At 41.8% G+C, this 24,577-nt stretch overlaps 1 protein-coding gene across 2 annotated transcripts; it reads left to right on the forward strand.

Moving 5' to 3' along the window:
* Nucleotides 1–114: 114 nt before the first annotated feature.
* LOC123362808 (mitochondrial poly(A) polymerase) lies at nucleotides 115–23,101 on the forward strand. Of its 2 annotated transcripts, none has more exons than XM_045003292.1 (9): nucleotides 115–151; nucleotides 4,215–4,387; nucleotides 5,046–5,279; nucleotides 8,052–8,276; nucleotides 14,144–14,355; nucleotides 18,488–18,714; nucleotides 20,089–20,181; nucleotides 20,262–20,335; nucleotides 22,201–23,101. In XM_045003292.1, exons 1-9 carry the CDS (start codon nucleotides 130–132, stop codon nucleotides 22,567–22,569), a joined length of 1,629 nt encoding a protein of 542 aa, XP_044859227.1. In that variant the 5' UTR covers nucleotides 115–129; the 3' UTR covers nucleotides 22,570–23,101. The 2 variants fall into 2 exon arrangements, with proteins under 2 accessions (XP_044859227.1, XP_044859226.1); XM_045003291.1 differs by lacking the exon at nucleotides 115–151 and adding an exon at nucleotides 995–1,399.
* Nucleotides 23,102–24,577: the final 1,476 nt, after the last annotated feature.

Genomic DNA, 24,577 nt, shown 5'->3' on the forward strand with positions numbered 1-24,577 from the left:
AAATTGAAATGTTCTGGTCACATGGAAGAACAATCCTAGAAGTAATCTTTAAAAGATCTTCTTCCCCCTGTCCCGTGTCATCCTAAAACCAAGGCTAAGATTACAAAATAATTATTTACACTGATATGAATGTTCATCCATGAATTTCAAGGTACTATACAAAATCAGATATTTCCATTTGATAGATGGGGTAACTGAGAATGAGACTGGTGGTGTGACTTACTCAAAGTCACACAGTCTTATCCCAAGTTTCTGATCCTACAGCCACTCATATGCTTAACTTTATATATCTGTGCAGGGCCAAATGAACCCTCCAAAGAGACCTCTAAAAGATATAACCAAGGGGAATGAATAGCTGTAACGTTTCACTATGGGTACGTGTAATGGTACGGTTATACCACTGACAAAGGTAGGCATGTTGTCATGGCTGTACTGCAGTAAAGGTAGAGAGTGTGTATACTGACTTTACTGCAGTAGCTCATCGTGTGTTTACATCAATAACAAGAATAGGGATCATGCAGCATTGTTTCACCTTATCAAATAATCAGATCACTCACAACGGGGTCCTCACTGCACCTTCCCCCAGCCTGGCTGCTTCCCCAAACCCTTGCCCGGCTCGTCCCCTTTTCTTCGGCGTCTGTCTCGCACCCGCCTTTGCTTTTATGTCCCGGGAAGGAGGAGCCCGTGGGCCCGGTCACGCTAGGCAGTGACAGGCTGCCCTGCCCCGCCTACGGGAGGGTTAGCACGTGGGTTTGTTTGCAGGACCGGGACCTTCTCTTGTGCCTCCGGCTGGGGGCTGGACTCCAGCGAGGAGCCCCTGGGAGCGCCTCCTTCAGCCGAAACGCCTGTTTCCAAGCCCGGCTCACGCCGGGGCTCTCGCGCAGCGGCAGCAGCGGCAACGCGCCGTGCATGAAAGGGGGGGAGCGGCTCTTTGCCGGGGCCCCCGCCCGCGGGATGCTGAACGCCCAGGGGAGCAGGGGCTCGCCGCGCCCTCACCCCGCAGGAGCAGGCCCGAGCCCGCTGAGGCGAATGGGTCCCGGCCCACGGGCGGGGGCTGGAGGATCGGACCCCGCTCCCGCTGAGCCCGGCTGGAGGCTCCTAGGCGCCAGGCAGGGCTGGACTCCGGTAGCCGAGCAGCAGAACTAGGTGCGAGATTTGACTCTCGTGCCGCTCCGTACTGCGCGCGAGTTCGCGCCTGCGCACGGCGGCTCACCCTGGCCCTCACCTCACGTTCCGGTAATGGCGTCCCGCATGGGGCTGCTGCTGTGGTGCCGGCTGCGCTGCCTCGCGCGGGGGACAGGCCGGACGCGCCGCGCGCCGGGGAGGCCGCGCCTCGGCCAGGTCCGGCTCAGCTCCAGCGAGGCCGCGGCGCAGAGGGCCCCTGGCCGAGAGGAGGCAGGTGAGGCGGCGTCTGTGGCGGGCAGGGCAGGGCAGGGCCTGGCTGGGGGGCGGCTGCACTGGGCCAAGGGGGCAGCTCCCGGCTCCGGGGCTGGGCGCTGCCGGGCAATGGGGCGGGAGGCCGCTGGGCGCCGGGGTCTGGCTGGGGCTGCGCCTCCGCCCTTCCGCGGGCCAGGGGTGTGATAGCCCCGAAGCCGGGCGGGGTTGTCGTGCCCCGGCAGCTCGGGGAGCCCCGCGAATGGCGCGCAGCGGGCTGTGACCCGGCTTCTCTGGGGAGCGGCCGTGTCCGCCCCGCCGCGTGGGAATCATTCGCCAGCCCCTGTGGCTCGGGTTAGAGCTGGGAGGGGCCAGGCTCTGCCCGCTCGAGTGAGGGGCTGCGTTGGCAGCTTGTGTACAAACCGGGCGGGTTGCAGCCTCGCTCCGAGCTACCGTCGGGAACAGTGGCCCGCAGATGCTACAGGAGCTAGTAGCCTTCCCTCAGGCTGAGGTGTGTAGGGGCTGGGGGCTGCCCTGCCCTGTGAAATGAGATCACGTCGCAGAATTCCTAGATTCCAAGGCTAGAGGGGACCACTGTGCTCATTTAGGCTGACCTGCTTAACAGAAGCTAAATATGCTCTATGAATTATTTGGAGGGAGATATCATTTAAAAAAAAACTAACCTTAATTAAAAATTCCTCATGATGCAAAATCCACCATGACATTTGTCAAATTACTCCAGTGGTTGATTGTTCTCATTATTAAAAGTTTGACGCCATATTTCTAGTCAGTGGGCTGCATTCTGGGCACGACTATGTTAGAACGTGGCAGAGCTGTCACTGTCTGCCATATACCAGTTCCTGAATATGCATCACTAAGATCAAAAGAGAATAACCATCCTGTTTTTGTCAAAACGGGAGTGGGATGGATGTGTCCAGGAAAGATGCAGTACTAAGCGTCTAGTTTTGAAGAGCATTGTCACGTGCGTTACTGTTTGTATTGGAAATTCCAGTGTTCTGTTTCAGACTGTCTAATCAGGACTTAAATTGTATCGGCTTATATTTTAATAGCTTTTGCCTGGCATACCATGCAAGTTAAAATATCTAATTCTAATCTCTGCAAACCAGAAACAACCTATTTGAATACATCCTATCTTGACTTTTTCCCTGGAATAGTTTAAAAACTGAAATATACTATTTTCAGTATCTAGTGGTTAGGTTTTTTTCCAAGATTGACCTTTTTTCTCATTAAGCATATCAGTTGAACTTGTGTAAAGGTATTTTTTTTTTAAGTTAAATACAAAAGACTGAAAAAGGTTCAATATACTTCTTCATAGAGTACTGCCAGTTATTCCTAGAAAATTGTTCAGGAATCATTGGAAGTTGAGTTTATGGAATCTCTGGGATTCTCAGAAGAGATGGTTCATATGTTAAAAATAAACAAAAGTCCCTACTAGGAATAGCTTTAGAAAGCATCACATAGAATGGACAGTGATCATATTTGTCATGTGTTTGCACAACACACATTAACAGTTACTGTTAAAGTTCAGTACCACTTTGGTACTGTGTAAACCTGATAATTTGTTTTTAAACCCAGCTGCAGTGCTGCAGATAGTGGCAGCAACTCATCCTCTTTATTTCTGTGTGTTTTCCCACCAGCTCGTCTTCAGGTGACTCTAAATAGCACCGTAGCCTGCCAGCTCTGTCCAACAGACACAGACAGCATGTGAGGAGCAGAACTCTCTAGTGCAGTGGTTCTCAACCTTTGGGCAGCCCAATCAACACACAGCTGTGGCCCATGTGTCATCTCAGGCCATACAGATAGTATATATATTGTGTGGATGAGGCCCACATAACACATAGAGAGCTGCATAAGTGGCCCACAATGGTAAATAGGGTGAGAACCACTGATCTAGTGACAGAACCTGCAACAGATAAAAGGTGGGAGAGAAAAATAAGCATAAAGTAGTTGGGAAATGAGAGAGAAAAAATCCCGGGGTCGGGGGGTGGGGAGAATAAAAAGCAGAAAGCAAAACTGAAAGAAAGACAGAAAAGGGAAAAAACAAGGACGGGGGAAAAGAGAAATAGTTGGGGCATGTCAGAAAAAGTGAGATGAGATGACTACACTAAGACATAGTGTATTAAGAGGGAGTTGGCATGGGTTTCCAGACCCAGTATCGTTGCGTATTCTGTATAGAGTTTAATGATCAAGGAAGGACAGGAGCTACTGGTCTGGGCTGAAGAATGTGTCATTATCTGATTGTTGTGCGTTTGTATCACAGCTGCTCTCAACTGTAATATGCTCTGGCTCAGTTTAAGTAGATGTTTTACATAGAAAATATCAAGCCAGTCGATAATGTCAACATAACAGGTTCACTATAGAAATACATTTTCTGTGGAATGGAAATTCATTGTTGTGGGTTTCCCCCCTTATCTGACTTAGTAAAATTGTGGAAGAATTGCACTTACACTTTCATATAGCACTCCTGTGTTTTCTGTTTGTTGGTGGTTGATTGGTTTTGGGTTTTTTTGTTCCCAGTTTCACTGTGGCTCCTGTCAGTGCCATTGGGGAAATACTGTCTGCTGAAAAAGGGCACCGGTGCAAACCTCTTGGGAGTGCACACATGGGAGGAGAAGGAAAAACTAGTGGCAAACAAGTAAAACAGTAGGGAGGTGAAGAAAAATAGATGCAAAGGGGAGAAAGAACTTCTCTTTTGGGGGATTGCCCATTAGTAACTTAGTTTTTAAAACTGAGTTCTGTAGGTTTCTTAACATCAAGCTACAAAAATCTGTATAAAACCTACATTTTTTGCAGAATTTTTTTTCTACCCCCTCTCACAGATTCTAAAGTCGGTACCCGAAAGAAGACATTTCCTGAGGTGCAAGCAGAAAGGCTAGAGCAAGCACAGCGGACTGTTTTAATTAACTGCCCAGCCAAGATCAGTGAGAAAAAATTTCTCAAGTATTTGTCCCATCATGGAAAAATTAACAGTCACTACTTTTATGAAAGCTATGTACGTACTTGGAGTATTTTAAATTAAAATCTTTTGTTAAAAGCTGTATTTCGGCAAAAAGAAATGTCAGTGACTGGTTTGCAAGAAACTAGTTTTTGTCTCTCTCAAAAGTTGGGCATCTTTCTTTGACAAATTACTTGTGTGTATTTCTTTTCATGTTTGTTAAATTTTACAAGATATTAAGTAAATCAAGAATTTTTATTCCTACTTCGCGATGTTTCAGTCAAGATTTGTTTCTTTTAATTGAATAGCGACACCCAAAATGAGTTGAAGAGCACACATTTTTGGGCGGGGCTAAAGCTCTATCGGTAACTTTCATGCCACTTGTTTGCTTGCCTAACAGCAGAACATATTTATTTGCACTCCATTCACTTCCTAAATCTAGCAGTAGTGGAAATAAATATTTTCATTAATTTGATTACTTTCTAATGCAGAAATGTGCTCATTATGTCAAATGGTATACAGCTTAAATTCTCTTTTTGACAGCTTGTGAAAGAGTATAAAGGTGCTGAGGTGTGAATTAGTGTGAAATGCATAGGATAAAAATCATATTGTAGCTAGACAGCTATGATTACTGTTGCAACAGTAATATCAATGTAATTGTTTATGCCTTGTACCAGCTATTTTACCAGGTCTCTTCACTTTTTAATGCTTTTAGGGTACCTACGCCGTGGTAGAATTTTCTGAAAAAGACAGCATAGCTTCACTACAGGATGTTATCCGAACCCCAGGCATTGAAGAGGAATGTGCTGTTCCATTTAAATCTAGACTTTTTACTTTAACATTGAAAAACCCATCAACTCAAGCTGCTGATCAGGCACCAGTTCACTGTCATAAGCAATCCACCATTCTAGTCAATGATCTTGTTCAGAAGCTTTGTAGTGCTGACAGTGTAAGTCTTTGGCAGGGGTGGGCAAACTTTTTGGCCCGAGGGCCACATTGGGGTTGCAAAATGGTATGGAAGGCCGGGTAGGTAAGGCTGTGCCTCCCCAAACAGCCTGGCCCCCTCCCACTTCCTGCCCCCTGACTGCCTCCCTCAGAACCCCCGACCCATCCAACCCCCCTGCTCCTTTTCCCTTGACCGCCTCCTCCTGGGACCCCTGCCCCTAACCGCTCCCCAGGTCTCCACCCCCTATCCAACCCCCCCTCTGTCCCCTGACCGCCCCCTCCTGGGACCCCCTTCCCCTAACCACCCCCCTGGGATTCCCCCCATCTGGAACCCCCCCCTCCCCAAGCCCCTTTTGGATTGTGGCCTTGCGAGCATGGGCGGAGGACTCAGGAGGAACAGGGGCAGCCGCACAGCTGGAGAGAAGCGGCGGTTTCCCCTTTAAAGTGCTGCTTCTCTTTGGACTGCTGCGGCTTCCCTGTGCTCCTCCTGAGTCCTCTGCCCGTGTTCCCGCCACCCGCACCGCCCACCTGCTCCCCTGAGGCTGCAGGTGAGCCTCCCTCCATGCTCTCCCCTGCCACAGCACAGTGAGGTGAGTCTGTGGGGGAGGGGGAACAGCAGGGGAGGGGCCAGGGGCTAGCCTCCCCAGCTGGGAGCTCAGGGGCCAGGCAGGACAGTCCCATGGGCCAGATGTAGCCCATGGGCGGTACTTTGCCCACCTCTCATCTATGGCTATAGCTCTCTTAAGGGTTTTTTTTTTTCTTTTTAATTTTGTGTATGGAAATGTGTAATTATCTAAAGTTCCTTTTGGGCTTTTACAGCTTAATTCCACTGATCAGAAATATTTGTCTGAGCTATTAGGGGGTTGTCTTGGATAAATGCATTTCATAAATTGAAATAAATATGTCAAGTGGTTACTTTATTTGTTATGACCATTAGTGTGTATGAAAGCAATCTCTGAATGAGATGGTCTACTTCTGTTCAGTCTTGCAAATCTTTTTTAGCACCTGTTTGTATTAAACAGTTAACTCTTCAACAAACTGATATTTATTTCCACTATTCCCACACCTTATCTTGAGGTTTGAGATTTATGAATCCATCAGTAAAAACAAGAAAGACTTGGCCTTTCTGATATTTCTGAGCTTCAAAAAGTAGAAGAAAAAATGGTGGAAAGAGGTGGAAGGGAGAGGGAGGTGAATGTTTAAGTAAACTACTATGACTGATACCTTGAAGCGTAATGTCTGAGTAATGCAACATGTCAGGCTAAGACAAGAACATAGCGGACTTGTACAATTTCACTGCAATTTTTGAAGAAAAAAATTGTTTTCAGAAGTCTTACAATATATTAATATTTACCTTTTTTGAGTCTTAGTCCAGAGCACATTTTTTTGCTCTTTATTTATTACTCTAACTCTAAAGCTTCTGTTGAAGATGATATGAGTGAGGGCTCTTGGAATATTACAATATGGGACCAGGTTCCCAGGCTATAAGTAAAAAAAACAGCTCGTAAATGTATTTTAGTTTAAAAAAAAGAAACAAAAAAAAGTGGATATATGTACTGATCAAGTCAGAAGTGACTGGTGTACTTAGGATTCCATGGAGGAAAATTGTAGAGAGGGGCAATGTTCCCTATATGGTAGCAGCAGAATTCCTGCTTAAGCGTTCTGTACTACCCCATCCCAGGAATGCAGGCCGGCCAGTGGAGTTACTCGGGATTTATACTGGTGTAAGAGTGTAAATCCAGACTAACTCCATTGACTTGTGCTGAGTTACTTTGGATATACAGTGCTGTAACTGAGATTGACTGCCCACTTTGGTTCATATATGGTGATTAGATTCTTGAATGGTGGTTAGTAATGAGTATGCTCGGAGAGCCCCAAAGAAGAAAGTCTTAGCCATAAGCTAAGTAGGACATCACTTACAATGTTAATGTCTGAGAGAACTATGGAATACTACCAGTGTTGTTCTACAGCTGAGGAATGTATCCCTCTACCTTTCTTCGTGCTCCTCTTATTTACCTGTGAATTTCTCTTTGATGCACTACTGCTATCAGTACAAAGATATTTGGGATACCTTTCAGAGCTGAGCAAATGGCACCCACTGCAGATGACTGAACAGAAATGGGGGCACCCTCCTGCAGTAGGAAATTGCACCAGTAATGGACTGGATGGCTTGATAGGATGAAGGGATCTGTGGAGGTGAGGGGCACATTCCATTTCTTCTTCAAAACGAAAAAACACTTTTTTTTTTTTTTTTTGGTAAAGCCATTACCAAATTGCAACACCACAGGAGAGGTACTCTGGGTTAGAGCTAGATTAACCCGCAGTGGTGAGTTGAATAGCCTGGGAATTGGGGCATTCAGAATGCATTTGCATCATTTATGGTGAATACTTTGGTATCTGATAAGAGTCAAAATGCTGAGTATCATGGCCAACAGGATTCATGTTTTCATTTGGATCTATTATCTTCTTTTTTTCTTTCGGTTTTACTTTGCTGCTCCATAAGGAAAAATCCTCAATAATATCTCTAAATGTGTTGGGGGTGGTTTCTGAAATGAAGGAATTGGTGTTTAAAGCTCTAGAGGGCATCTTAATTTGTAAATATTTTATTTACTTCTATAGCAATGTAAGTGACATAGCACTGACATTCATTTAAGAAGTTGAAGAATAGCCTCTGAGGGGGGTATTAAATTAGGTCAGAAAGACCGGATGCTAAGCAAAGAAATAAATAAGAAAATGGAACTAATATATATTTTGATGTTTGTTTTTTCTTCATTAGGTAAGTAATCAGTTGTACACTCTAATGGATGAATATCAGCTAACAGAGGAGAACATTAAGCTCCGGTTTCTAGCCTGTTCTCTGATTCAGGAAATTGCATGTGCATATTTCCCAGAGTGCACAGTGAAGCCATTTGGCTCCTCAGTGAACACCTTTGGCAAATTAGGATGTGATTTAGACATGTTTTTGGACCTGGATGAAATTGGGAGGAGCCCTACAAGAGCGGTAAGGGTAAACTGCATGTCTCTAACTTGTAGGAATTTTTTGACAGATTTAACCACATAAAGATATAAGTAAAACTGGATATGCTATACTGAGGTTTTCAAAAGATTTCAAATAGTCTCTCACAAGAGTCTGTTAAGAGGATTTGGTGTTTTGCGGGGGTGTACAGAGCTAGAGACTTTAATGAATTAACAACTGTGATCTGGAAACAGAGGAAGAATAAACAGGTTTTTCTCATCATGGCAAGAAGTAAACTGTAGTGTCCCCAGTAGTGTTCACTGTACTGTACAGCAACTGCACTCCATAGTTAATGCTGAGGACAAGCACCAGGACAAAACCCTTCGGGCTTAGAATAGAAATCTATACTTTAAACCCCCAAACTGAACTTGCTGAGTGAAGTAGCCAATTTGTTTGCAAGTTGGCTTGTTTAAAATAAGACAGAGAATTTTTTTTGTAGAATTTGGAGCATGGAGAATTAAAAACTTAATATAAAATTGTTGAATTTTCCATGCATGTCCTAAGTTTCTAGGACACCATATTTTGTCTATAAGACTAGGACTATGTTTACACTTAAATTGCTACAGCAAGGCCACTGTACTGCGTCAGTGCAGACACTTACTACAGTGAAGGGGGGGTTCTCCTGTTGCTGTAGTTGATCCACCTCCCCAAGAGGTGGTAGCTGGGTTGATGGAAGAATTCTTCTGTCAACCTAGAGCTGTCTACCCCAGGGGTTAGGTCTGCTTAACTATGTCACTCAGGGATGCATACTTTTCACATCCCTGAGCGACATAGCTGTATCAACCTAACTTTCTAGTGTAGACCTGGCCACAGTTTAATGACCCCTCACTTCAGCTCTCCAGCCTTCCTTTGTGACCCACCTCCAACATATGCTACTGTATTTCACTGCCACGTGGAAGTATATGAATGAGTAATGCTTATTTTTCTGATTATTGGCACTTACCAATGGCAGTTGGGGAAGTTTATACTGGGTTTGTATAACTTACTGTACTTTACTGCACTAACTAACTTCATTAATCAGAGCAAATTGAGAAGACATCTGCCAATAAAAATGAATGCAGTGAATGTACTGGACTGTTGGCAATTTGCATTCATAGTCCCTCTAAATACTTTGTTAGTCAGTTGAGTTAAACTCAAGAACTGTGTTCCATAGGTGAACCTCCTTCTGTTGAAATCTATCTCAGCCATTACCCGGGATGTGAGTAGGTCTGAGATGTCTTGCTCTGGATTTTCTTTAGTAAATCAGTCCAGCTGGCATCTAGCACTTTAGTGTAATAGGGTAGATTGATTTAAATCAGCAAGCAGGAAATCTTGATTTAAATAATTTAAATCTGGTTTTGCAGTTGTACTTAGTTATTTTCCTAAAAAAAAAGTTGATTCTTCATTGCTTGGTAACCATTAAAAATGTTGATTTGCATCTAAACGTAGCCTTTACATCAAAACTGATACTGTTTCTTGCTAACCAGGAGGATAGACTTTATCTGTGAACATTTATTTAAGCAGTTTAAGCTTAGCATATGTTTGTTCATTCTTAATTTTTACATTTTGTATTATGTTAGAAAATTGAGAATTATGTATTCTTTATTAGATTTAATGTTTTGCTTGTGATTTGTCTCAAGCTCTATTTGGAAATTGGAATTAACTGCATAAAAAGAGTGTTTTTCAAATGGTTTTATTTAACTGATAAAAATATTTTAAATGTGCTGGATACAAGAGGAAAAAATGTAAGTTAAATGCAAAAAATATTTTGATAAAAACCTAACTGATTTTTAAACAAAAAAAGTATATGTAGTTAGGGAATTGAACTGACTGTTTCTGTTTGCCATGTCCTTCAGGATTTCAGAACTGTAGATCTCATCTCACAATTAGTTTTTGTTCATAGATTGGAAGAGGAAAATAAGCTTTCCTAGTTCAGCTACCAGTCAGTTTCTTAAATTTTAATGAACTAGTCATTGAACTGAATTAGTGAAATAAATTGAAATTAGGAAAATATCTTTCTGCACCTGCAAGAAGGCTGTCAAAAGCTGGTTTACATGTGCTTAGCCGTTGACTTCCACCAGTTCAGTGGTTGTGACTTTCTTTAAAACTTTGGCCACAAACATGTCCTGCCTAATATTTTTTCTAATTTAAATGATTTTTATAGATTATCAAAATTTACTTAATTTAAATGAGTTCCATTTAAATGGAAATCAAATAAAAAAAATAGCAATTCAGTTTTGTCCACCCTGTATTGTAAAATTAAAGCTACAGGTTATCTTGCTAGTTTTCCCTAACCCACTCTATTGTTTGCTGATGCCATTTAGTAGTGCTCTAAAGCCTATTTCTTTGGCAATGCTGTTATTTTAGTTGGCGATATTGACACAAATTCTCAGTGGGGCTCTGAAAGCCATTTTGGGTTTTCTCATTGAGCTCATCCAGTTAGAATATTGTCAGATTAGTAGCAACAAGTGGACTTGAAGATAAAAACAGTGTCCGTATGTAATGATGTTGTGTCAAAAGAAGGAAATAGTACAAAACTTTGTCATCACTGCATGTAATCATGGGGTAAGTAATCATGTGGTAGCCAGCCCCGCTGCTGTGCGACCACATTGTTGATGATAGCAGGTTGCTGTCACACCCCTTATCTGCACTGGCTGTGACAAACAATACAGCTGTCTGATCTTGTAATTTGGGATTCATGATGCCACAACTCACTTTCACACTGTGCTCATATTCTTGGGTTGGTGTTGTGCAACTTGTTAGTTTACTGTTTGGATTGTTGGATGGCATGGTCTAGGCCCATGAAATTCATTTCCTGGCAGTAACCTAGTTGGTGTAGTGTTGTGTTGCTATGTGCTGGCCAAAGGTATGGATCCGCCTATCCCTAATTACCAGAGTCTAAAACTACTGCTTTTTATGGAGGCAGCGATTCTTTTTCATGTGCCTGCACCATCTGCTACCAGAAGACATTGGCAGGGGTTTCAAAGGCTATTTTGAGGCTAGAGAAGACAGAGGCAGCAAATTGCTGTTAGAAGTAGCATAGCAAGAGCAATTCCAGAGGACCATCTGGATGTGGAGGCGTGAACTGAGCGGGTATTGTTTGTAATGGCAGATGACCCCTACTCAGACCACTGCTTCTGGGCCAGGAATACAAACATTTGCTGGTGAGACCTTTTTGTGATGGAAACATGAGATGACCAGCAGTGAGCCCAGAACTTTCACATGAAGACACATTCATGGAGCTGTGTGAGGACCTTGCCCTTGCAGAGAGCATGAGAGCCGGTAATGGTCCTGAATTGTGTTGCTCTTTGCCTTGTGAAAACTGACAACCTCAGACTGATACAGATCTGTTGGCAATCCATTTGGGTTTGGAAAATTTACAGGTAGTTCAGTGATCGTTGAAGTTTGCAAGGCACGTAATGATGTATTGTCCTCCAGGCTTGCCAAAATTGGAAATATTCCTGAAATAATTGCAGGGCTTGAACAGATGGGCTTCCTGAACTATACAGGTATGATTGATTTGGACATATATACCCATCCACCATCTCAAGCAAGCAAGTATAGTAATAGGAAATGATACTACTACATCATTATGCAGGCTCTTGTGGATCTCCAGGGCATGTCCATGGATACCTACATCAGATGCACTGGCTGGGTTCATGATGCCAGGGTATTCTAGAGATCTGGCCTGTTTTAACTTGGGCAAGCTGATACGTTATCTCCCCCCTGCCCTTCTCCAGGAATGGAACAAAATCATATACAAAATAAACTGTCTGCACTGGTGGCATGGGGTCTGAACATACAGGTGTTTGGGATAGTGGTGAGTGCCTTTGAGTACAATTTTATGGCAGTTTATATTTTGGCCAGGATATGTCCACAAACCTTTACACTTTTTAATGTTAGATGCTTTCATTAAAAAAAAAAAAAAAAAAGCTGCTGCCTTCAGCCACTGTGAAGTTCCAGTTTGCATTCTTTTTCTTTGCCTATACGCCATTTTGACGCATGATTGGAAAAGAGGGATGGTGTGGAAGATATTCAAGCATAATGGTGCTGCATCCACCCTTAACTGAAATCAAAATTAGGATTATAAAATAATGTATTTATTTTGTAATATTCTGCATAATAACAAAGATGACAGCCTCCATCTTACTGGCCTGAGATTCTGAGTCCTTCATTACTTCCTCTGCCTGGGATGCCTGTACCATGTTGTGACTTCCTGGGATGTATAAGGGAACAGCTCCTGTAAATTGGGGCCAAGGTTGCCTCCCAGGCTAGGGGCACCTTCCTCTTTCAGTTTCTCTGCTTCATCTCCTTGATGGTTGTCCAGGAGAGGTTGGGTTGTATCTTCACAGACATGAAGGTTCCAGATTCCCTCCCACACTGGCTCTAAAGATGAAATGGGCTTCTCTGTTCATGAGGGTTCTCAACACATCATAAAATGGACAGGTTTTGGGGATTCTCACCAAATTTCTTATTTTTATTTCTGGCCTTCCAGTAGTTCATCTTGTGTCCCATTTATTTTTTCCCTGTCCTGCTGTCCCATCTGGTCAATCTCATGATCAACCAGCAGCTATTTAGATACGTCTTCGTACAGTGTGATATTTTTTCTCTGGTATTAAATGTGGATTTTTCTCACTTTAGCCCAAAGCTGCACCAAAATTCTGGTGTGTTCATATGGTCATGTGGCTGATACACCGGCTTAGGGGCTGCTATTCTGTTGTTTCAAACACCAGAGGTGGACAAGTATGGGGAAACTCCAGATAGGGTAGACCATGGATGCTGAGCAAAGGGATATGAAGATAGACCACTTCCAGTCATGGGTGAGAGCACCGGTAGATGGCAAAGTAATACATAGGAGTGGTGCCCAGTGAGTTTATGGAAAGGTATTGGAGGACCATGATATCTTGATTTGTTATGAGTGTTCACTTCATTAAACCTCGTAGTAGCAACACTCATTAAAAGCTGCCTTATGGCTTAGCGTGTGGTGGTGGCCTTGTGGCAGACGTGGATGTGTGAAGGCATACCATACTAAGGAGGGAAACAGGCTGACCATAAGGTTAGCGTGCAGTGAAGACAAGGCCTGAGAATTTTTTTTAAATATGCTAGAACAGTTATTTCATAAGTGTGAATAAAAATTTATTACTGTAACCTAAACTAGACATGAATTAGCAGGTATGAGGACACATTATAGGAAAATACACATTGGCTTGGTTAGAATACAGCTATAGAGAATTGTGCTGACTCTATAAAATACGTAGAACATTAGCTTTCTTTTCTGAGATAATGAATTTAAGAGTCTTCAAGAAGCTGGGCTGCATTGTGAGGTAATGATAAACCAATGTGCTGAAACTCTGGGATTTTCCAAAAGCTAAAAGGAAATGTTCTTTAACAAAGAACCTCACAAATGTGGTTTGTGCAAGCTAACAAACACCTTGGTCAAAAGAGAGGAAATAACACGTTTTGTAGCTTGGTTGTACTTCTTGTTTCTAGTTTTTTTTATTAAATTAGGTCACTAAAACAGTGTGCTTCATCTTGACCTCTCTGTTTTTACATTACTGAAAAAATCTTGGAAATTACTGTACTATTTACTTGTATACAATAGTGAGATTACAGCATTCATATATTTATCTAAGCAATTGCATTTCTAATTTCCCAGTTGTTAATCTGGAAAAAATGTAAGAGGGGCAAAGATAAAGTGATATTTTAAAATGTTTTCTTTTATTGAGTCCTAAAAACTACTTGCAATGTGTGTTTTTAAAATCTTTAATCACAAACCATTCTTTGCAAGTGGTTCCAGTTGTCTTTCAGAAGTGTCCCAGAATCTTATGTCATTTTCAGAACTGGTAATTTACCTTCATCTTTTTTTGTATTAGAAAACAGGTCCCTTTTATATGGAATATCAGATGAAGAGAGTACCTTCTCAAAGAATAGCATCGCAGAGAATCCTCTCTGTGATTGGTGATTGCATTGACAACTTTGGCCCTGGCTGTGTGGGTGTGCAAAAGATACTCAATGCTCGCTGTCCATTGGTGAGATTTTCCCATCAACCAGCGGGGTTCCAGTGTGACCTGACAACTAACAATAGGTAATGAAATGCAATAGCATTTAAAAAAATTTAAATAGAACAATAATATGTATGTGGAAAGCTATAATGAAAATTACTTATATACACTTCTCTGTGTGTCTGTTTATCAACAAATGATACATTTGAGAAGTTTTTTTCCTTTTCTACATGAGCCTAAAGCACGAAATATATTTGACAACTCTTTTAAAAATAAAACAAAACAAGCACCACATTTTCGAAGACTAATTTTGAGGACTAGTCTTATTTAATTTAGCAGTAAAAATACAGATTATAAATACTTTTTCTAAAACTAAAGACATAAAACTTACAATAATAGATGGATACAAAACAATATAATAAAATGGATATGAAATCAAAACAATATAATAAAATGGATATGAAATCAAGAACATACAGTTTTTCATTAACTTTTCAATAACTTTTTTGATTCTCTGTTGCTTTTAGGACTAGGCAATTGTATAATACCAACATTAATTTATATTCCTGCATTAACCTGAAGTCTGATCACTGTAAGGCAATTTGAAGTTGTCTTTTTCTTGGACTGAACACAGGCAAACAGAGAATTATTTTATATTAGCCTAGCATTCAAGATATATTGCCACCTAAGCAGTGCAAACAGGCAGTTGTTTTAAAGAGAAAGGAAGTGAGACTTGATGTTTCTGTACTTAATGCCTTTCATGATGATGCCCAATAGGGGGAGTAGATTTCTTAAAAATAGCCCTATGGCCTGCCACTTCTCTTCCTAGTTTTGCTTTAATTTTTTGATTACATGTACCAAATAGCCACATGATTGCCAGTGAGGCATGTAAATGTTTTGTTTTTATTGATCATGGGTTGGGAGAGACCTGGTGTGCTGTAGAAGACACTGGAACAAGCTCCTGAGTTATGCCTGTAATTAATTTTTGGTGTTCCTCCTCTTTACTTTTCTGACTTTTCCTGAGACTGTTGCATCACCTACAGTATTTACTTGTGATATCTTGTACATTAGTGATAAAAGTGATTATACAAGAGAGGAAGAGGAGAATAGCAAAGCAAGAAACTACATTTAATCACTGACTATGGGCCAAAATTTAACTATACAGTGTGGGCAATATTGTTGTAGAACCAGATGAGGTTGTCTTCTCTTGGTAACTGCAAGACTTAGTATCGTTTACAATTAATCAAATCTATCAGTTTTTTTAAAAAAGTATGCTTACTATTATTTGTATTACTGTAGCTAATAACTTCTTGAAAGCTTCCAACTGAAATCTGTTTCTTTACCATTTCCCTGCTGTCCATTGCACACTTGTTTATTTTAGTTACATTTCTTTTGACTTATGAGCTGCTGTTCTCTTTTATGCGTATAAAGGTACACACCCAAACCCATAAAAACACAGGAATATGTCCAGTGACAATGGAACATTTGGAGAATTTAGTTGCCAAATTTTTGCAAATCTCTACTAAGTATGCAAACAGATTTTTCAAAAGTTTATAACTTTGGCCACATTTGGGTGATATTTCATGGGAACAGAAAAAGGCACATCCTTGACATAGTGCAAACCTCCTGCCAAATTTCAGGTCCCAACTCCAAAGCACAAAGGCACTAGAGATGCTTAGTGGAATGTGAATTTTAACATAGGCAAAACGTGTTTTTTCCCTAGTCCTGTTCTGGGAAATGGCTGAGCCATTTTCGCTGAAACGTTCCAAAAAAAATGTATCATAAGGCATACACCTGGCATGGAAAATTTCTGCCTGTTAGTTTGGCAACTGAAAACAGGATCTTAAAAATTGCCTACTACTGTAGTTTGTACGCCACTTAATTCTTTCACTGCATTATCATTTTTAAGTCAGAAGTAAACACATACCCTTCCCTGCTCCTCCAATTCTTAACACATTCTACTTGTGGACACCCATGTGAAAAAGGGAGAATATGCTAACTGAAGTGTATATGTAGACTGATTTTTTTTTTAATAGCATGATCGTAATCCCCCTTCCTTTTTTTAACTGCACATAAACTTTAGAGAAAAATTCCTTTGCATTTTTTTAATCTTGTACTCTGCTCAGAGGTGAATTTTTTTTTTTAAGTTAACTGAGTACAATGTGTGCAATTATTGAAATTTTGGCATGCTAAGGGTATGTCCACATTGCATTGTAAACCTGGGTCTGTGAGACCTGGACTTGTGGACTTTGTTTCCAAGCCTGCGCTTGAGCATCCACAGTGCATTGTAAATTTGGGGTCAGTATAGCTGAGAGCCAGGTCCAGTAATTGTAACACATCCATTCTGTGCTACGCAGACCTTCTGTCTTGGGTCTGCAGCTTAAGTTGCAGTCACCATGCAGAATGACAGGGCTTAGACCAGAGGTGGGCAAACTACAGCCCGGGGGCCACATCCGGCCTTCCAGACGTTTTAATCCGGCCCTTGAGCTCCCACCGGGAAGTGGGGTCTGAGGCTTGCCCCGCTCAGGTGCTCCAGCTGGGGAGCGGGGTCGGGGTCTTGCTCCACTCCACACGGCTCCCAGAAGCAGTGGCACATCCCCCCTCCGGCTCCTATGTGTAGGGGCAGCCAGGGGGTTCCGCATGCTGCCCCCACATCAAGTGCCACCCCTTGCAGCTCCTATTGGCCAGGAACCGCAGCCAATGGGAGCTGCAGTGGTGGCCCCTGCAGACAGGGCAGAGGGGGGAGTCAGAGGAGGGACATGCCACTGTTTCTGGGAGCTGCTTGAGATAAGCGCCACCCAGAGCCTGCCACCCTGACTTCTTCACGTGCCTCAAACCCCTGCCCCAACCCTGAATCCCCTCCCGCCTTCCGAACCCCTCGGTCCCAGACCAGAGCATCTTCCTGCACCCCCAGCCCCTCATTCCAAGCCCTCCCGCACCCCCACCCCCAATTTCATAAGCATTCATGGCCCGCCATACAATTTTCATACCCAAATGTGGCCCTTGGGCCAAAAAGTTTGCCCACCCCAGCTTAGACCTTAGTCATGGTGGGACTCTCTGACCCACTCCGCTAGCAGGGTCCTAGAACTTTGGTCCTAAGTGCTTACTGACCGAAGCCAGGCAGATTTGGGTGTGGATGATAGGTGGGCTTGGGCTCAAATCTGAGTCAGAGCTTGGGTTTAGAGTGCAGTGTAGATATGCTCAATGAGGCTGTGGAACAAGCTAAGACTGCAAAGTGTGGTTCAGTAGTTTTGCATGTAGAAAGCTTCCCCCTCCTCTTTTGGTGCATATACAGATGGAGGAGGAATTGTCTTCACTTTTGCTTGTTTTAAAATAGCATAGAACATTGGGGCTAGTGTAAAGCACTTCAGCACAGTCTAAATTTTAAAAGAAAAGTAACTTTTCTACTCCCAAAATCTGACTTAGACTTTACGAAGCTTATGTTTGTCCTTTTGAGGTGGTGCTGCATAATCTAGAGGAGTACGTGCAATGCTGGGAGCGAGTAACTCGTGTATCCGTACCTGCCACTTGTGGTATTAATAGTTTGCTTTTAAAAACAACTTTACACTGGGCTGTCATAAACTTGGGGATGTTTCACTTTAAACCTTCATAATTTGAAAACTGCTGAATTGACTTTCTTCAAATGTGGCTTGTTTTGTAGATCTCACTGAGACTTAGTAGGTCTCATTGAGATTAAGGTCTTTAGATTTTACTTGATTTTTTGAATGCATTGTATTGTAACCCTTTGTATCCAAGGTTATCTAAGAAATTCCAGATTGTATTTGGTTTTTTATTAGATAATTTATGACAGATGTTGTCTATTAAGATACTCAGAAGCATAAGAGTCTCATTTAAGTCTGCACTTTCAAAGTTAATTTTGCATTTTCTGACTCTGGAATGCTTTATTTCTCCTTTGTAAGTTTGTATTAATTTTTCTATGGACATTTTACACAATGCAAATTCCACTTCTAAAGCGTATTGATAGTATTTCTCTTCCACTTCACTTAAGTCTCTAATTATAGGGCCATCCAGAACTTCATCTTAGACATTTTCAGGTGTTCTCTCCTACTCTTATATCATAATCAACAATTTGGAAAAAAGATCCTCTTTCTTTATAATTATTACGTCTTAGAGCAGCATGAGTTATGGTTACATTTGACAGTTGGTGATTCTCTTTAATATTTACAATTTGGTCCTTGGACTTGTGTCTCACAGAGTTGCCATGAGAAGTTCAGAACTCCTTTATATATATGGTAGCCTTGACTCACGTGTAAGAGCTCTTGTGTTCAGTGTGCGGTGCTGGGCCCGTGTACATGGCATCACAAGTACCATTCCCGGTCCCTGGATTACGAACTTCTCTCTAACAATGATGGCCTTGTTTTTCCTTCAAAAGAGAACACCACCTATCATTCCAACACTAGACCAACTTAAAGATCTAGCAGGTAAGAACATTTCCATTTTGGAGTAGGACTGAACTAGCTCTCGTGTTTTCTCTCCACTCTGGTTTCATTGAGTTTAGTGTGAATCGCAGTCACTTTTGATGGTCCAAAATAATCTTGCAAATGCCATATATTTGAGAGAACATCCAAGTCGTTGAGCATTGGTACTGATTCACTGTTGCAAGGTGAATATTTTGGAGAATCAGAGACTTTGATTGATTTTGCCTTTAAAATAAATTTTCCAGTCACAATATTAAATTCCATTGACAACATTAATTTGATACTAAATTATTCATTTAATCCCAGTAGGAGAGCTGCAGTACTTATAGAAAAGCTTTATTTTAACTGGCTCAAAGAGTGGGATTGTTCTGTGCATTAGGCAATTAAAAGTCAGCATTTTCTTAAAAGTCCAGGTTGTTGTTTCTTCTGGTTTGTTGATCTTCTGTTCCTCAATAAATTAACCATAAACTACCATGTAATATTATCTTTTCACTGTCATTTGGTATGATATGTTATTTGTAGTCATCAACTTTGACATCAATATCAAACTTTTAAAGAAATTAAAAGCAAAAGATATATTTCTGACTGATAGCTTTTACCGAAGAGGGCTCAGCGACTTGCAAATAATTCTCACAATGTCCCTGTGAGGTAGCTTTTACTCATTTTATAGATGGGTAAATGGATTAAGTTTTGCCCGAGATCAAAGAAGGTATGCCAGTGAAAAAGTGCGGAATAGAATCCAAGAGGCCTGACTCACCAGTCATCTGTTCTAACCTTTAGATGTGCTCCCTTCCAGGCTTTGAAGTGGAGAATAAAGGCTAAGGTGCATGCTGAATTTTAGTAGTTTTGAAGTAAAAACAATTTTTAAAAGCTTTCAAAATCAGTTTACCAACAAGCTTTATTTTTTAATTCCCTTTGAAATTTCGAATGTGGAAATTTGAAATGTTACAAGAAAAATCCCAATGCACTGTGGGTAAGTATCCGAGAGGAAGGATACGATCATGCAACCCTTCCTTGTGTCTGTAACCCCACTGATTTGTGATGGTACAGGCCATAAGTAGGGCCTCCTTGTGTAAGTGTCTTAGTGGCCGATTTTCAAAGGAACAAATAAGAGTCATGCACTTACCCATTTGTGCTTTTAAAAATCTCCTGTTTAGTCCTAAGCACTTTCCCTCCCCCATCCACAAATTTAAACCATTTAAATCTTTAACTAATTTAATTGTAAAAAGTAATTTACCTTCTGTACCCACTTGCACTGATTTAAGGTACTGCTTTCTTTTTGAAGAGGATGTCTGAGTAATGCTTAATAAATATGGGGGACTTTTTTTTTAACAGTATGTCACATTTAAACACATTGTTCATAACTTGTCATTTCAGAAGCAGAAGATAAGCATATAGTCGAAGGTCATGACTGTACCTTTGCTAGCAATCTAAACAAAATTAAGCCTACAGAAAATACAGAAACATTGGGTAAGTGGATCTTCATTCAATGGTTTTTCCATTTCTGTGAGAACCATATCACTTTCCTTATTTTACCTTTTTCCTTTCAGATGTGCTGCTGAGTGACTTCTTTGAATATTTTGGGAATTTTTCTTTCAACAAGAACTCTATAAATATTCGAAAGGTAAATGCATTTTAATCTCTTCCCATTACTCTTTAACTGTCACAGATCTCACTATATGAGAGAGGTAGAAATATGCAATACTGCATAAAGAGCCAAATTCTGCTGCCCTTATCCATTTATCCTACTAATTAATAGATGACTAACTGTCTAATGTACATTTCTTCATAATCATAAAAATAATTTTCTTATCACTTTCCTTATTTTACCAGTGACAGTTAAGTGTTTTGTGTCTGCTTAGGGACCTATACTGGCACATGCATTTCTTCATGTAATTCATTCAGCACAGTTGTTTGCAATGTTTACAGGACTCCCTAACCATGTTTATGTAACTGGCTTAACCAGCCCTGTTTTACTAGCTCTTTGTGAGATAGGAGATCCCAGAGTATATTGTCCCATGTGCTGCTATGTGGGTGTACCCTTTGGGCACTCAATTTCCTGCTCACGCACTAGGAGATACCTACCCAGATTTTCGCAGAAGACACTGACACAAACACTGCTGGATGTCATGGTATGTGTGGACTTATCGGTTGGTTGAAATGGCAGAGAAGTTATTTTGCAGATACAACCTGAACATTGTTAACTTGTGACTAATTAAGATAACCGTTTTTTAGAATTTGCATATATCTAAATAAATAAGATGGCCATGCTCCAAACTGCTTACCTAGATCACATTTAAAAGTTGCTGTGTGGATTGGGCCCTCAGCTCGTCTATGTTGTTGCTTTCTGTTACATGTATAAGGACTCCCTTGCCTCTTTCTTTCAAATAAGAGAATTTGTTGTTTGCATGTTACCTATTACCTATGTGCAATAGGGTAAAATAGACAGGTAAGGGTTAAGGGCTACCTTCCTGTCCCATGAACCAGCAAGTGATTTAAAGGAAGGTTATGTTCTCCTTTCAGTACTGAGAGAGCCAAAGGAGAAGCCTTCAAGGACTTCAGGGCATGGTTGGCAGGAGAATTGCTTGGTTTTGGTGTTACTCATGAGTTTTCTGTTAACCAATAAATTGTGTCCTAAGGCAAGGACCTGAAACAGACTCTGGCATGGCATTGGTTCCTTCCTTAGTTTGTGAGAGAGCCCATGAGCTTTACACCACAGTGTGCAGCAGTTGGTATTGCCCAGACAGCTCACAAGAGCATTTTATAATAGTGAAAAGGCACTCGGGAATACTGATTTAAAAATACACTTCAGTTTCGACAACATGCTCAGCACTGTAGAAAATACAAGAAGGCAGACCCTGCTGTGAAAAGCTTCAAATCTGAGAGAGATGTGCAAAAGGCAGGAGGCACTGGGGGAAATCCAGGGGAGGAAATAACTTACCGCTTTTAAAAAATTATTAACTCTTTAATGGGCATTGTGAAAGAATGGAGTGTTTTGGAGGGATTTTTGTAGCCATGTTGGCTTAACAAATGGAGCCATAGAAATCATTCCATGCATGAAGGACACCATGGGAGAAGGTATTCATTCCATGCATACAGGGCACAACGGAGACAACAGTGGAAGGCTGAAACTTGTCTTGGTGGTGTAGAAGAGAGAATGGGAGAATTGCATCAGAGACAAAGTCTGAGATGTGGAGATGTGCATTGCCTTGAAGGAGATGAGACATTTAAACGTGCTATGGTGAACAAGAAGTAGCCATTGAAAGGGCACAAAGAGTGGGAATGACATGGTCAGATTGACAGGCTAATTAAGTTGATGAACATCTACTTTCCTTTTTATGAAAGGAATTCCTTATTAGGTCAAAGGACCTTTGCAATCAAGTGATAATATTTAATATTGCTGTAATAACTTAGCTGAACTGTTCTATTTGCTGTATGTATAATACCCATGTGAAATATTTGTCTTTCCTATCTTTAAAATATCTGCAGGGAAAGGAGCAAAATAAGCCTGAGCCTTCTCCTCTCTACATCCAAAACCCCTTTGAACAGGCCCTCAATATCAGCAAGAATGTCAATCAAAGCCAGCTGGATAGATTTGTAGCTTTGGCCAGAGAGTGTGCCTGGATTTTACAGCAGGAAGATAAAGGTCATTCTTCATTGAATAATAGCCAGCCTTGGGGACTGGCAGCCCTACTGCTACCATCTGTAGCAAGTAACTGTATCAAGGGCAAGAAGAGAAGGAAGGGACCGGCGGCAAGTGAACGAATCAAAAGCCTGTTGGACTCTTTGAAGATTAATAATGCAAACAGTTTGGTGAACAATGGTGGGAAAAGGACCTTTAGCAATCAAACACGGTAGCTGCTACTCTGTTGTGAGAATTGCTTGTGGTAATAATTGGAAGAACATTACTTGAACTTAGTTTCTACTTGAGGTGAGATGGAGAAAATTACCTCCTACTTCCACTGTCCTAAACCTTGTGCAGGACTATTTAGTTTCTCTGGGCATTATCTCCTCTAAAGCCCTCCTCACTCTTCCATCTGACCTGTGGATGAAGACCATCCAGACATCAGCTTTCATATCCACCTTCTTAGAAGCAGCCTTATTCTGGGTACAGTTCAAAAAAGCAAAATAGATTGGGCCTGGGAAAAGGACTTCCGGAATCCTGTCAGCTAATGGACAAACAGTGCTAAGCAAAGGAAGTGTCAGAAGCAACTTCTTTCCAATGAAATCATGGCTTAAAAGATGATGCAATGCTAGTGCAATCCCCCCCCCCCCACACACACACATCAATGCACTAGAAACTATTTTAAATCAAAGTACTTGTATGCCTTTTGTAACCGTTTTTCACACATGTAAACGGTGCAAGATATAATAAAGCGACTGGAACTTGTTAGTATAGTTAACATGTAATTTCATATAGCAGTGCTCTCAACCCATTTCTTAACCATTTTAAACTACACAAACAAGGGTTTACTGCAGTGCAGGTTTTGTCAATCCATGGGTCATGACACAAAATTGGGTTGCCTTAATGCATCAAAAGATCACAGGGCTGCTCTTCATGATGACAGGAGAGCGACTGGACCAAATTTGAGTGGTACTGCAGTCCCATGCGCCAGGTCACATGCCTCCTCTCCCCACTCCCTCCTCGGTCAGAGGTGCCAGGGTGGTGCTGTGACCCTGGAGGTAATGCTTGGAGTGGGGAGCCAAGCCCACCTAACCCCCCCAGGATAGGAGCTGGGAAGGAGCAGTTGGTGTCATATTTTCCAGTAAATACTGGCCCTCTGATGTATCCCTTCCTCCACCCCAGGTGACTTCCCCTGTGCCATACCACCCATCCTGGTCCCTAGCACCCTACTTTACCCCCAGTACCCCAAATCCTCCCACGCCTTTACCCTCTGCCGTCATGAGTTGTGTGGGGAGGAACTGTGGGTTTTTGGGGAGTTATTGACTTGCTGCCCCTTACCCTCTGTATCTTTCTCCCAGAAGCCCCAAAACTTCTTCACTGTATTTTCAATCTCCCCACTTCACCTCCAGGCCCCCAAATTTCCCCCACCCCTTACCTTCTGTTCCCAGGGGCCAAGAGGGGGAGGGCTGTGTGATTTATTTGGGAGCTGTATTGCTCTCTGTCCATCCCCCCCCCCAATTAGTGGGGAAGGTTCCCCAGCTGTTCACATCTGGCTGGAGCATCTGGAATCCTAGCTCTAAGCTCCTCTCCTTCCCACAGACATCAGGAGGGAGAGGCATCAAGTCTGGGGGTGTTTTTGGTGGGGACAGTCTCTGGGTTGTGACTGAAGTCCTCAAGGTTTACAAATGGGTCTTGAGCGCAAAAAGGTTGAGAACCATTGCTGTACTGTACACCAAAACTAAAAAGTAATATTGACAATGACACTTTGATACCTTCTTTGCACTTCAGAGAAACAGCCATAATTTGAGCATCATATAGCCATGATATTGAAATTTATATTTACCATTTATTTTTAATATTTCAGACTTTTCAGAGTTGCAGTGGTATGGCTTAGGCTTGGTTTTCCTTTCTGGAACTGCAGTCTGATCTGGTATTGTAGTAGTAACTGCAGAAAAATGTACTTCCTCTTGCCTGAGGTGTGGTGGCTGAAAACAGCACGTTCCTGTAAAGTCGTGCACATCCCCCACAGCAAGGAATATTACTTTTCAACAGACACCACTATAATCTGTTAGGTTCTTCATGTGAGTTAAAAGTTCTTTATTAGATAAATTTCATATTAATATAGTTTTTAAAATAGTAACATCCATCTGCACGTATGAATTTCTGATTCACAAATGCTTTGTCAATAGAATGACTTTTCCTTTATTCATCATCTTAGCATTAAAAGTTAATTCCCATGTT

This window comes from Mauremys mutica, chromosome 2, assembly GCF_020497125.1.
Source record: "Mauremys mutica isolate MM-2020 ecotype Southern chromosome 2, ASM2049712v1, whole genome shotgun sequence".
Lineage (NCBI taxonomy): Eukaryota > Metazoa > Chordata > Testudines > Geoemydidae > Mauremys > Mauremys mutica.